The 14,686-nt window shown below is 37.2% G+C and overlaps 3 protein-coding genes across 3 annotated transcripts in view; 2 read left to right on the plus strand and 1 right to left on the minus strand.

Moving 5' to 3' along the window:
* The window catches only part of LOC107698269 (carbonic anhydrase 12), an 11,450-nt gene extending 6,525 nt beyond the window's left edge, over positions 1-4,925 (plus strand). Inside the window, 8 exon segments of the mRNA XM_016499230.1 lie at positions 429-571; positions 1,210-1,305; positions 1,551-1,614; positions 1,706-1,863; positions 2,695-2,821; positions 3,472-3,627; positions 3,630-4,061; positions 4,064-4,925. Of these exon segments, the coding sequence (XP_016354716.1) occupies positions 429-571; positions 1,210-1,305; positions 1,551-1,614; positions 1,706-1,863; positions 2,695-2,821; positions 3,472-3,627; positions 3,630-4,061; positions 4,064-4,143 (1,256 nt within the window). The 3' untranslated portion in view covers positions 4,144-4,925.
* Positions 4,926-12,216: 7,291 nt separating this feature from the next.
* Positions 12,217-14,686, minus strand: part of LOC107698399 (COMM domain-containing protein 4-like) — a 21,064-nt gene continuing 18,594 nt past the window's right edge. The window contains exon 8 of the mRNA XM_016499409.1: positions 12,217-12,228. The gene's annotated coding sequence lies outside the window, so the exon portion shown is untranslated. The remainder of the gene's footprint in view (positions 12,229-14,686) is intronic.
* Positions 13,911-14,686, plus strand: part of LOC107698502 (alpha-mannosidase 2C1-like) — a 10,666-nt gene continuing 9,890 nt past the window's right edge. The window contains exon 1 of the mRNA XM_016499533.1: positions 13,911-13,936. Within this exon, the coding sequence (XP_016355019.1) occupies positions 13,911-13,936 (26 nt within the window). The remainder of the gene's footprint in view (positions 13,937-14,686) is intronic.

Below are 14,686 nucleotides of genomic sequence, written 5' to 3' on the forward strand. Positions count from 1 at the left end.
GTAGACATGTGGGGGCGTGTTGGAACGAGCCGTTTTAGGAGGGCGTGGTTGACTCTTAACTTTTATAAAGAATATCTCTTTGGATTTGAGACTTTAGTCTTTGCAACTTTACAGATCTTCTTTATGCACCAAGAGCTTGTAACACTCCAAAGAGAAAGGAAAAATTTTAATCGCATCATATGACCCCTTTAAACATTAAAAATGTCCTTGCACCGTTTCTGCTCTGGACAGGATCATATGGATTATTGAGAAGAAATTTTATATTACTTGTAGTAGTGATTAGATTTTTTATTTTTGGTGATGGTCTTTTTTGATTTGGTTTTTCACCCGAATCTGATGCATTTGCCAGAATAGACCTTTTTTGTCTTGCACGTGACCATACTTTGACCATAGATTACATTTATGATTTCTTTCCTTTGTGCCCACAGTGCAGTTGTCTTTGCCATCTCACATGTACATCTCCAGCCTCCCTCACAGATATTCAGCAGCTCAGCTCCACTTCCACTGGGGCTCTTACAATCTGCTGACTGGATCAGAACACACTGTTAATGGCAAACAGTTTGCTGGAGAGGTAAAGTAAATATGTATACGCCATTACTATGAACACCTTTAGTGCAGGATCAAACTGCTTTTGATTGCATAAGCTCATTATAGTGGATTTAAAAAGAAACCTGAAGTTGGGACTCGACAGTGCATGATGCAATGTTCAGTAACATGCATGGAGGTGTCCCAAATAATACTCACTCCATCTCTGTTTATCACTTTAGGACACGGAAATTATCTGCACCGTTTGTGTTCCTAGAACACACCTAAATGTGTTCCCAAAGATAGAACTTATAGTTATTGTGGCTCTGTAGTTCAGACCTGTGCCATTTTATATTGGCCTGTTGCCTCTCTATCCAGGGACCAGAAGGCACATCCTGTGAATAGACCTGAAAAGACAACGTGAGAATTTATGGCTTTCTTCTAAAATTTTTTAGCCAATCAAATGGCATGTCCAAACGAGTCGACAAATGCTATTGCAATATATGGATATTCCACTGCAAAAGTTTTCTGTTTTAGATGCAGCACTAGGTCGTGACCTTTGCATTCAAGGCTCTATTGTTTCAGTCTAGGGATAGATAGATAGATAGATAGATAGATAGATAGATAGATAGATTGATTTACTTATGATTCCTCATTGAAGCAAGCCTTTTCTGTTGTATCCAGATGCATGTAGTACACTTTAATTCTGACAAATACCCCAACATCTCAATGGCAGTGGACAAGCATGATGGACTGGCTGTGCTGGGAGTTTTCATTGAGGTGAGTCCAGACCTCAACCCGATGTGCTGTAGTGGTTAAGGCTCGGGGTTGGTGCTCGGAAGGTTGCTGGTTTGATTCCCGCAAGAACTAAGCAATGAGCCATCACCGCAAGGCATTTAACTCTCGATACTTTATGGTGATTGTCCCTGTAATAAGTTCTTGTAATCAGTGCTTGAAAGTCACATCAACAAATTCCCCCAGCATAACTCTTATTTTCTAAACCGTCTGTGTTTTATATCATTTAGATTGGAGAGTTCAACCCTGCTTTCGAAAAATTCTTCAAATACATGAATGGCATAAAGTACAGAAGTACATTACTTTCATATAGTTTCAAATATCTGTGATTGAGATGTGCACAAGTATGCTAACACTCTCCTATTGCTAATCTGTGAACTGACAGATCAGAAAATACAGGTCCCAGCATTTAACATCCGTGCGCTGCTACCAGCCCATTTGGATGAGTATTACCGCTACGATGGTTCTCTGACCACACCGCCCTGCTATCCCAGTGTGCTATGGACCGTGTTCAGGAGACCGGTTACCATTTCACGAAAACAGGTATTTCACAAAAATAGGTACTTTATATGTCAACAGTGATACTTTGCTTTCCAGAAAAGGTGGTTTAGTAGAAATCAAATCGGGCAACTGCTATTAAATATACTCTTCATCTGCACTGCAAGATAATGAGCTTGTTAGTATGTCCAAGTAGGTCTATAATACCACGGACTAATCTATCCATTAGCAGCAGACATGATTCATATGTTGCTTGGAAAAAAAAGTTTATTTCATCAGAATACACGGCTACTTTTGAATGGTTGTCAATAGATGTAGTACATGTAGTTATGGCATAAATCCAAAGGCCAATAAGTTCTAGCTCAATCTGATGTAATGACATCATTGTTCTCATGGTGCAGCTGATTGGTTTCTTTTCGTATCAGCAGGCAATGAGCTTGCTGCTCAACATTCAGATATTCGGCTAGTGCTTGCTGTAGCCATTGCAGCATGCTTCAGAAATCCTCCACCTTCCCCAGCTCCACCTGTATAGATCTGCAACGGGGTGATTTCATGTATGTTATATATGGGGATTATTTCATTATGGGCAGCAGCAGTATTTCCTACATGCTCACAGCAGCATGTCTGTGGATGTATTGGCAGTAGCAAGTCTCGGTACTTGCTCTGCCGCAGCAGCAGCAGGATAGCAGATCTATTTCGCCAAGACTGCCATGTATACACTGCCATGTATATTACCATGTTAAACTCCGAGAGTTGTCAGAACTGCAAACAGCTAACTAGCCAAACCTTGACACTTTGTGTGTGACTTGCAACTCTGAGGCAATAGTCTCTGCTGTCCATATTGTGTGTAGAAATGTTACTGTTGTGTTTTTACAGTTTTTGGCATTGGCCACAGCTCTGTACGCCTCCTATGCCCAAGAGTCTGCTACTGTGCCACTTCATGGAAATTACCGGAAACCACAACTCGCAGATAACAGAGTGGTACTGGTTTCCTTCAAGGATGGTAAGTTGAGTCTAGTTTGCTGTTTGATTGTGTATAATATGGCCAGGAAGCCTAATGAAGGGCTAAACCTGAAGTGCTTAAATATCTGCTGCAATGCTTGAACAGAAGTGCCATGGTTTCCTATCAAAGAATTGATAGGAATATGAGCTTTCAAGTTGGCTTTGTCTTTCTTTCAACATCTGTGTAAGGCCTCCGTTTATGCACTGTTACCTTTTTTCCTCAATGAAAGACCTTTGCTACTGCAGGCTCCTTCAAAACAAATGCTGGGTTTTAAATTAGATGCTTCAACTGACATAAATCTTTCCCTCTAAACCTGGTTTTAGAGTTGGTGCACCATAGAGTTTGTTTCTAAATGTCAGGCATTTTGTTGCTATGAGAGAAGTCTGGGTTTGCTGTCATCACCGGAGGCTTGTGATCTACTTCAGTCTTGCTGGTTGTTAACATCCTAGCATGAAGGCTCAATCCATAGATATCTCAGTCTACCGCTTCTTGCTGCATTTTTTATTGCATGGCAATGTTTCCTAAGAAGCTGAATTATGGAGAAGAAAGGTCAGTTTTCCTTCTAGTCCCTGCTCTAGTCAAGCTTTACCCTAGCAGTCCTTCGTTGCAAATCTAAGCTTGAACACCTCTCTACATTGTGTCTGGTGCAGGACTGCACGGTATTCTTTCAGCGGCGTCCCCCTTTCAGAGGAAGCAAGTCATCCAGAAGCTTCTGGTGGGTGACCTTGCGGACTTGGCTGACGAGGGACTCTACCAACTTCTGCCAAAGTTGAGTCCCCAATCGGGAAAGGATAAGAAGTTGAAGAAGACCAAAAGCAGGGACACTGGAGCCAAGCAACTCAGAAACAGCAGTGGTCGAAGAACAAGGTGCCAAGCAATTCTGTCTACTCCTTATCCGTTGGGAAGAACACAACAACACCATGGTATATGGAAGCATTTGATACGGGTAAAGGGATGTGTTTTGTATCCCTGGAGGAGAATGTCGTGCATCAGCTCGAGAGATACCATGCAAAGGGTCTGATGGTTGTGGCTCTGAGAGAGGTCATTTTTCCGGAGTTGAACCTCAGGAGTTACTTGCACTGCCGGTCTGATCTAGACCTTCAGACCATAAGAAAACTCATACAAGGAAGATCTCGAGATGAGGCTGCCGAGCTCGAACAATCACTGGCTGAAGCCATACTGAAGAAGATGAGAAGGCAAATCAACCAGCATAGAAACCCAAACATGAAAACCACCATAGGGATCCTCAAGCCACAATCCCAAAGGACTTCAACTCGGCCTTGACTTACCATAGACCTCAACGTGTTGAATGGGAAGATTAGACCCAGTGAGGGCCGCAAACCTCCCTGAGAGCCTAAATTTCTGAAGTACGCTGTCACGCACAATTATTTAGTCAACTCAGCTCCTAAGGCTAGCATGTCATTTGAATGATATTTATTTAGTTTGATGGTACCCCTCTAACACTGTCTCTGAGACTCAGACAGTCTTTGTCTCAAACTAGTTTTGCTTTTGCAGTAGATGAAATGACTTGTTGAGCAAATAATGTCCATGATATGTTACGCTGCTGGTTATGAAAAGTTTGCAGTTAATTTCCAACGAACTGGACAGTATGCTAGACAACATTTGTTAGATGGATGTCGACAGGACCCCAAAATTTCCAGCCTTCAGGATCCAGATTAACTATCTAATGATTAGTCTAGACTAAAAACTGGTCTGTTTTAAGAATTAGTGAGGTTTTTGTGGGAGAATACGGCTCAAACAATCTTAATTATGATATTCAATGCACAAAAAGACAGAAGACAAAACATATTTTTACATTTTATTGGGAAAAGTTGAGCTGTATATTGCAGAAATTGTATTCTGTGGTTGAAAAGAGTCAAGTGCAAATTGACAAAGGGACAAAGGAACAAAATCAGCACTTAAAGCATTTTAACATTCTCACATTTTCAAACGCTGTGTGGTACTGTTTTTTTTGGGGGGGGGTGTGTGATCTGAACCCAGAGAGACAGCAGACGGCATAACCCTTTTTTGGACACTGACTCAGATTTTGGTCTATATAATTCTTTGTGAAATGTCAAGATCATGGATTGTAAAATAAAAGCATAACGGCAATTAAAAATTTATCACTTTTTCCACTTGTAAAGGACAAACATGTCCCTGTTTATATTCTAAATGGTGTTCAGAAGTGATGTCTGAATATTTAAAAAACTGTGTATGTTTATATTTCTATTTGTATCGAGTTAAAAGTTTTACATTAATCAGAATATTTGGAGCTTGTATGATTCACAGTAGTAAATTGTCTGATCTTATCCAAAAATTCTGCTTATTCTATTTATTTACCTTCATGTCATACCAAACCTGTTTGACTTTATTTCTTCTACTGAGCACAGAAGATGTCTTTTGTCCCAACAAAGAAAGTCAATGGGGTCCAGTGTTGTTTTGGACCCCACTGACTTTCATTGTATGAACAAAAACTGTTAAAACGCTCTTTAATATATCTTGTGTTTTTTTTCTTGATAGTCCCACATCATTTGTGACCCTGGACCACAAAACCAGTCTTAAGTCTCTGGGGTATATTTGTAGCAATAGCCAAAAATACATTGTATGGGTCAAAATGATTGATTTTTCTTTTATGCCAAAAATCATTAGGATATTAAGTAAAGATCATGTTCCATGAAGATATTTTGTAAATTTCCTACTGTAAATATATTAAAACTTAATTTTTGATTAGTAATATGCATTGCTAAGAACTTCATTTGGACAACTTTAAAGGTGATTTTTTCAATATTTGGATTTTTTTTGCACACTCAGATTCCAGATTTTCAAATAGTTGTATCTCGGTCAAATATTGTCCTATCCTAACAAACCATAAATCAATGGAAAGCTTATTTATTCCGCTTGATGTATAAATTCATGATGTATAAATGACGTATAAATCTCAATTTCAAAAAATTTACCCTTATGACTGGTTTTGTGGTCCAGGGTCACATTTGTATGTGCAATATATTCATAAAACCTTCCTCTCAGTTCATAGATTTCTTTTCTTTTCTCTAAGGAGACTTTACTTGGATGAGCTGGGGTACGTTATAGTAAAACAGTCTGTGCATGTGTGTGTGTGTGTGTGATGTCAGACACTTCCTCACTTCTGGCTAACAGACGTGACATCTTATGTTATGACACTCACAGGCAATGAGCTGGTGGCCATGCAGTGACTCGTAGCTGCAGTGTTGCGTCACCACTGTCTTTGGTCACAACATAATTGCTGTTGACATAAGATTGAACATATGGAGAGGGCATGTTTGTGCACTTAGCATGACTTTAGGACTTTATCTTTGACATATCTATGGTTTAGTTCTAATTGTAGTTTAGCAGTGCCTGACAGATATCTTTACTTTAAACCACTGCGCCCTATATGTGTGCATGCGTGTCTCATTTGACACCACTGGGTTTTGTCACCACATGAATAATCATAGCCACATTTGTGTATTTTTGTGCATTATGTCGGTTGTGTAACATTAGTGTGAAATGACTGCTAATCATACTGAGAACTGCTAACCAAAGAAGCTAATCTGGGCTTATTTGAGGAGTTATTTTTAACTTTGTCAAGTCAACATGAAATCAGAATTTACCCAAAACTTTCTTCACACATTCATATGCATGATTCATAAGCGAACATTAATGCAAAAAAATATATATTAAAAAACTTTACTTCCTTTGCCAACATTCACTTTTCATAATTCAAACAATTCCCAATGGATAAAATCAAGTCCTGTCATTTTTTCCCCTGTTGAATATCTTGTTTCACTCTGAAATCAATCACATTGTGGAAATAAAATGGGTTGCAAATACTATTTCATGTTGACTTTAATGTCACTGACTTTCATTTAATGCTTAAAAGTCATTTTAAACCAGGTTATGATCGTATTATTTGATGAAATGTTTACAATTATATTACAAAAATGGCACTTTGTAAACATAATATTTACAAAGTCATACAAAACAATTACAAGGCATGCTGCATTAAACCAGTTCTTTAAATAATTAAACATACTGTTAATTATCAGGTTAATTCTCCTTTCAGGTATTCTAGCAACAATAATAGTGGCCTCCATGCTAGGACTGCTACTGATCATTACACTAGTTTGGTGTCTTTTGAGAAAAAGGTAAGTGTTAAATTCACCCCAAAATGAAATAAAGATGTGGTCACATTTACTGTTTTTTTTTTTTTTCCCCCCAATTTTTTAAAGATCAAAATTGAGTCATTTTAATAGGAATAAGTGCGATCAGGAATTTTACTTGAGGACAAGAGATTTCCCCATGCAGATTTCACAACAGGTTTAAAGTTGGTCACTAGATTCTGCCGCACTGACCAACAGAAAACTGCTTGGTTTGAAAGTGACTGCGTTTCATATATCGCTAAACTGTTGACAATAGACAATGGACCTTTTTGCCCGCAAAATTTCAATATATGACAGCACCTTCTTTTATTCATGCAAATTTGCTGTGATTTTTGCGTGTGCTGTGCTTCATACATTGCAACACTATTGACAATAGACCTTTTTTCCCTGCAAAATTTTGCCAAAGTATATAATGTGTATATATACTACTATACAACTATAATGTGACTGCACCAAACAGAATCTTTTGCGCAAAGACAACTCATTTTCCTTGCAAACATGTCTGTGAGTGTACCGCATACTTTATCCCTTAGTCTTGTTAGATATTTTAAAAGTACAAAGAGTTTTTTTAAAGAAAAAAATATGTGAGGAAGGACTTTTGGAAACCATTGCAGTGAACTCCTCACCATAGTGAATTGTCAAAAAACTATGTCTAATGAAATTCTTGTCTCTTATATGAATGTATATGTTCATTTATTTTGAAGCCAAACAAACTGAGTGAATTATAAATTATTTATTCACAATTTGTGAAGATCACATGCCATGTGTCATAAAAGAGTACAATGTTGTGTAACGGCACTATAAAGATCCCATCAGAACTGATCAACATTAATTTAGGGAGCTTCAGGCACACACCAGTTGGAGAAGTCATCTTCAATAGAAATGAGTTGGTTGAAATGTTTGTTTGTTTTTTCCCAGCTCTTATCTAACTTCATGAACATGGTGTTTGTTCTAACAGAGTAAAGGATCTGACAGCTGTATTCCCACATTGATTTATTAGTAGTCATCATTATGCTAAAGGTGCAGTCACATTTACTATTTTAATGGAATCTGCATGATCAGGATTTTGAGGTGAGATCAAAAAAGTTCCCAGCAAAATTTAGCTCGTGTTGAAGTTGGTCACGCTGACTACGAGAAAGCCGCTTGGTTTGAAAATGACTTCTGTTAAGTGGTGCTTTGTGCATCCATAAGCTATTGACAATCTTTCTGTCTGTGAAATTTTACCAATGCGACAACACCTTAAAGGTGGGGTAAACGATTTTTCAAAAACGCTTTAAGCCCGGCTCACACTGTGCGATTTTGGCCATGATTTGGTGGTCTAAGACAAATTTTAAAAATCCTAAAAGATTCCTATAATCCTAGGCTAAAATCTGTAGTCTTTGATCGCTGGTTTGACATGTTCACCGACAGCCGATTAATGGCCGTTGCGATCAAATTTTACCTCCGACGAACTTCTGGCAGTGTCAGAAGATTTGGCGCACAGTCCTGCAGTGTGACTTCTCCTACGACGAACGTCAAACTGTCTTCGTTTTTCAAGACAAGCCATGTTCAGAATTAATGCTAGAGATTTCTTATAAGCACATAAACTCAGGCGCTCTCATCCTCCGCTCACGGAATTAATATGATATGTTGCCTTTGCTATGATAAACACCAGTTGCGCCGCTGTTTTCATGTGGGTGTGTAGTGCTGCTTGCACTATTCTTCTTAAATATGCCGGTATTGCCGCCATTCATATACTTTTAATGATAGCCAACATTACAGCCCCGCATGCAATGCAGCTCGTAGTCACTGAATGTGTATGGGTTGATAAGGTAAAACTCTGGACAAGTTTTCTTGCGCGCACCCGTTTTTAACGCGGCTTGACTGTCGTCGTACAGTCTGACATTATTGACAACTGAGATCCCACAGTGTGACATGATCATCATGTTTGTACAGTCTGACAAGTACAATCCTAAAGGACTTTTTAAAAATTGCACAGTGTGTGCTCGGCTTTAGAAAACTGATTCGGGCCAGTAGCAAAACAAACTTGTAGCCAATCAGCAGTAAGGGGCGTGTCTACTCATGATGTGGAGGAGAGAACATTCAGTGCACATCACAAGACATTAGCCGAGCCGAGCGACAGAAAGATAGATGGCGGATAAAAAACAAAGGGGGAAACGTCTGCAGAACAAAATAAGGCAAGAAGTAGGACCCGTGTAAATATTGGATCAGCTTTCCAGCGCTGGAGAGAACTCAAGGAGCGGAAGGCCTGCGATCGAACGCCGAGGTTGCTTTGTATCTCCTGGATAGGTGAGTAACACCGTGTCTGTGCCGCAACAGCTAAAGTCTGTCTAGTACACTGGACGCGACAAAGCAACCATTGAAAATCATTTGAAATTTGTGTCAATACGTCACAAATAGAACGCAGCAGCAGTGTCGTGCCGCATCCAGTGTAGACCATAGATATGTACTGTATATACATCTATGGTGTAGACAGCATCACTGATAATAATGAGTTCTCGCGCCGCGCCGAGCCACTCGCGTCCGGTGTAGACACGGTGTAACATTGGTTTTGCTTTGTTTCACAGAACTAATCGTTGCCTGGGTTGCGTACGTATGTGTGGGGCGGAGCTATCAAAATAGGGGCGAGACCCTTTTGGGGTAGGGGCGTGTTTGTTTTGGTGATTTCAAATGTCAACATTGGCTACCAGAAATCGCTTACCCCACCTTTAATGCAAGTTTTCCAATTTTATTGTTCTACGAGTTTCCACGATAAACTGCACATCTTCTGTTCTTTTCATTAGATCTAACACTGAAGAACAAAAAGAGAAAACCAATGGGTATAAGCTGGCTGAGAAAGAAGAAAACATCTCCAAAGTATAACCTCTCAATATCTGATGAAACCTGAGCAAATTATACTTGCAGTCAATCCGCTTTTCCGTCATTCATGTTTCTGTCCTTGGTTCACGGGCCTAGTCGCTAAGAAACCATCTGGTTGCATGCAATATTTAGATCAAAAATGTTCAAGGAACTCTGACTATTTGAGGTATGTTCTTCTTCAACCACATTCTAATCCAACAGGATCCGAAAACCCTATGACACGAAAGGAGAGTAAAAATATGTCGTTTTCATACAGTATGTAATTCACCACATTTGTAAAACCCACCAGTCGACATCAAACCCGGTGCTTTGTGAAGCAGGAACCATCATACAGTAATCTGCCAGGGTGGCTTTCCTTTGCTGTCCACCGGCTTGTGACATCTCTCTGTGCATTGCCAGGCAGACGTGGTGGAAAAATGCAGCTTCTGCCCGAGGCAACGAGGACGTTCTGGTTCAGCATGTGGTGGCCTGAGATGGGTAGTTATGATGTCCCCACCCTGTATTTACTATTGTACTGTTGGACCGATTAGAGTAATGAAAGGGTACGTGCAGAGCCACGCTCTCGGTTCCCACTGAACACACCACAGAACTGGCCTATTGTTCCCCAGCTTGCGTGTAGGTTGACCTTTGACCTCTCGTTGCCTGAGCAATCATGAGACTAAACGCCCATGCAAACCCTGTAAACCGTGCAAATATAATGTACCGGAATGCTCAGGCTTTCCCAGACTGCATAACGACTCGAGTGATTAGCTTTTTTTAGATTTTCAACATCCACCTTCACCTGCTCGTCATTTCCAAGTGATCAACGATCTTGAGTAGCTGTTTGATTTGAGTTCGACTCCACAGGGAAGTTGATTTCTTGGGAGTTTGAGTTGTGTAGCATGAGAGCTAATGGCAAAATAATGAGAAAACTTATGAGTGTGCAATGATCATATGATTTGACTTTGGAGATCTTGAAGCTGTGAATTCTGAATGACATTAAGCAAAAAAAAAAATATATATATATATATATAAAAATCCAGCAGTCACTGAATATTGAAAATATATTGAAATACTCTCCTCCAATGGAAAATGATAATAGAAGGCAGACAGAATATGATTTTGATTTATTTTGCATGTTTGTTGTACACTGCATATATTTGTGATGAGCACTGGGAATTTTGAGGTATTATTTTTCATTATATATTTCCTCATTTTGTGTCTTAAAAATTGTTTTGGTGTAGTCAATCTTTGTGTTGTGATGTTGTTTTGTTTGTGATGCCATTAAATTGACCTGACAAAAGCACAAATTATAGTATTTTTTTGTATTATTTTATATATTTTATTTTATATAATATTTATTAGTATTTTTATTTTATTTATTTATGTTTTTGTAGGCTATAGTATTTTTTATTATGTGAATTGTTGTGTATAAAACTTTTACTACTAAATAATGTACTAAATTTTGACAAAATTTTTACATTTTATATACTTTGGCGTTGAAATTAGTTTAGTCTGCAAACTTAATTTGCAAAGTACATTAAGTAATATCTGATTATATATAATAAATTAGACTATAAATATAATCTCATGGCATTTATGTGTCACAAATAACAATAATTAATATTTTTAAACTTTTTGCATACTATGAAAACCAAAACACAATTTGGAAATAGAATAAAAACATTCGGACAAACAAGAAAACAAGTTCTTAAAAGTTACAGGTTAGGAGTTAAACTCCAAAGCATCTAATGATGTTATGCCAGAAATGAATTTTGTGATTACATCACAAAAACTCAACTAATTTCATACTTGAAGTCTAAAATAATCAGTAAGTCTCCACAAGCTGCGTCTTTTCAAATACTTTATTGTGATGTAAAGTAACAAAAACAGTCATATTAAATTTATAGAAGCAGAAGACAAAAAGACAAACAAATCATAAATTAACAATAAATATAGGTATACCATTTGAGGATTATGAAGTTTTTTTTTATTTTTTTTTTTAGATATTTTTAAAGATATCTGAGCGAATTATAGCGCAAAACTGGTAGGAACATTCATAAACATGCAGGTGAGTTGTGTACATTGTTTACTGTACTGCAACAACATAGTCAAAACAGTCACTTTTGACTCATTATGCCATCATAACGGGGGACTTAATAGCAGATGTCGAACCATCACCTCCTTTTCAATGTTTTGTTAATCACTGTTACACCTGATATAAACTTCATTCATAAATAGTCCAATATATTAATATTATTTAATATTATTATATAAAGGTTTACTAATTACTAATTTTATATATGTTGACTAATTATATTTGGTTTACAATTAGTTAATAATATAATATATTATATATTAATATAATAAGTTAGGTTAGTTTACAAACTGCTATTCTTTACATTAAATTATACTCAATTATATTAAATTACGTTGGCTATAATTCAATAGCATTTATGTGTCCTAAATAACTACTAATGAAATAAGTGCACAAAGTAGGCTACAAAGTACATGAAATTATATCAAATCCAACTAAAACCAAAATACAGTTTGGAAATACACTAAAAACATTTGGACAAAGATATTTCTTGTCTTTGTCTTTGTTTCTTGTCATTACAAGTACACCATAGTATAACTTTTGAACAATTTAGCAGGGGTAAAATGACTGTAGGACAAACGATTTTCACACATTAAATGTTAAGATGGTTTGTGCTCATTTTACTTTTTGATCATCATAGATCTTCACAGTTGTGATCATCATAGTTTCATGATGGACCGTTTAAAATCTGAATTGGGTAAAACAATGCAAGGGTTAAACAGTAAATTCCATAAACAAAAGACATTTGAAAAGTAGCAAAAACAAATCGTGAAGGCACCAAATGTTTCCAAGACAATTGTAATGAGATATTTTTTATATAAATCCACTGTAACTAGAAAAACAAACAAATAAATATTGAATAATATAAAGACCTTGTGCCTTGTACTTTTGAACATAAAACTGAATAAAAACACAAAAGTGACTGAAGGTCATGGTGCTATGTATTTAATCAAGTAGATCCAGATATAGGTAGGTCTCTGTTTGCAGATGACGGTGCTCTCTGAAAAAGGGAAGGAATATTTTATATATTAATAGGAGGATACAAGAGGCAATAAGGAAAGTAGAAGAATGGGCATATGCATGTGGATTTAAATTCTCAGTGGAGAAAAGTAAAACAGTAATTTTCTCTAGGAAGAGGGTTATTCCAGAAGCGAGTTTGAAGATGTATGAGAAATCATTAGAAAGGGTGAAGGTATTTAAGTTTTTAGGTATTTATTTTGATGCCAAACTTTCTTGGGCTGAACATATAAATAAAATAGTTGAGAAATGTCAGAAGGTGTTAAACATCATGAGATGTGTAAGTGGAGTGGAATGGGGGGCAAGTTTTTCTTCATTAAAAACGATCTATGTAGCACTGATCCGGTCTGTATTTGATTATGGTTCTGCCTCAAAAAACCTGTTGGAAAAACTTTGTAAAATTCAAGCTCAAGCGATGAGACAGTGTTGTGGAGCAGTAAAGACTACACCCATTCCAGCTTTACAAGTCTTAGTAGGAGAGATTCCACTAGAAATTAGAAGGAAACAATTAATGGTCAATTACTGGGCTAACCTCCAGGGGCATAAAGATGAACATCCTACAAAAATGGTCTTACAGAACTGTTGGGAACAAAATGAAAGATGTAGAATAAGTTTTGGGTGGAGTAGTAAAATATATGCAGAAGAAATACAAGTAAATAACATCAAGATGAGCCCAACAGTTGTTATTCAGGAATATGAACCATGGGTTTATGTAACACCTCAAGTAGATTTGCATTTGTTGGAGGTTAAAAAAACAGAAAGAGAAATTGACTTGGCATCTGCATTTTCAATGTATACCAGAGTCCAATACCCCTGGCATATACAAGTGTATACAGATGGCTCAAAAGATCCAGAACGTCAAATAACTGGGGCTGCTTTTTTAGTTCAAGACAGTGATGACCAGTGGATCAGTGGAGTAAAGCGAACTTCAAATCATTTGGCAGTTTATACTGTAGAAATGATAGGAATGCTCTTGGCTTTGCAGTGGGTTGAGGAACACAAACCTGAGAATGTTCTAATTTGTCCTGACTCAGTTTCAGTCTTAAAAATCCTACAAATACATTCACGAATTGTTCAAAATGATACATCAATCAGTTTTATATGGGTCCCAGCACACATAGGAATAAGGGGAAATGAAGAAGTGGATAAATTAGCAAAGCAAGCTTTACAGAGAGAAACGATAGAGATACAAGTTCCATTAAGTAAATCAGAGATTAAGGTTTTAATATGGAGTAAAGTGATTAAAGAATGGCAAGTTAAGTGGAACAATGGGGAAAATGGTAGATTCCTTTACAGTTTAATAAACAAAGTAAGTCATAATATAAAGTGTATAGGTAAGTCAAGGAAAGAAGAGGTTATCTTTAACAGAATATTGCTAGGGCACTCAAATTTAAATAGCACTCTTAAAATAACAGGGAAACATCCAAATGGGTTATGTGAACAATGTCATGTTGAAGAAACAATACCTCATGTATTTCTTGAATGTAGCAAGTATGAACAAGAAAGAAGAAAAATGATAGTAGAAATAAGGAAAAATTGAATTCAGGATCTTAATTTGAAGGTTTTAATAAAATGGGCAAGTGAAAAAAATAGTAATGTATTCTTTGATTTTATAAGAGAGACAGGGTTGGTAAATAGAATTTAAAACTCTGTTTCACACTCCGGAGCAGAAGGTGGCGGTAATGCACCTATTTGCGTTGGTGCCAGCCGCCGTTAAAAACCAAGAAGAAGAAG

This window comes from Sinocyclocheilus anshuiensis, unplaced genomic scaffold (genome assembly GCF_001515605.1).
Source record: "Sinocyclocheilus anshuiensis isolate Anshui unplaced genomic scaffold, SAMN03320099.WGS_v1.1 scaffold1054, whole genome shotgun sequence".
NCBI classification, from domain to species: domain Eukaryota; kingdom Metazoa; phylum Chordata; class Actinopteri; order Cypriniformes; family Cyprinidae; genus Sinocyclocheilus; species Sinocyclocheilus anshuiensis.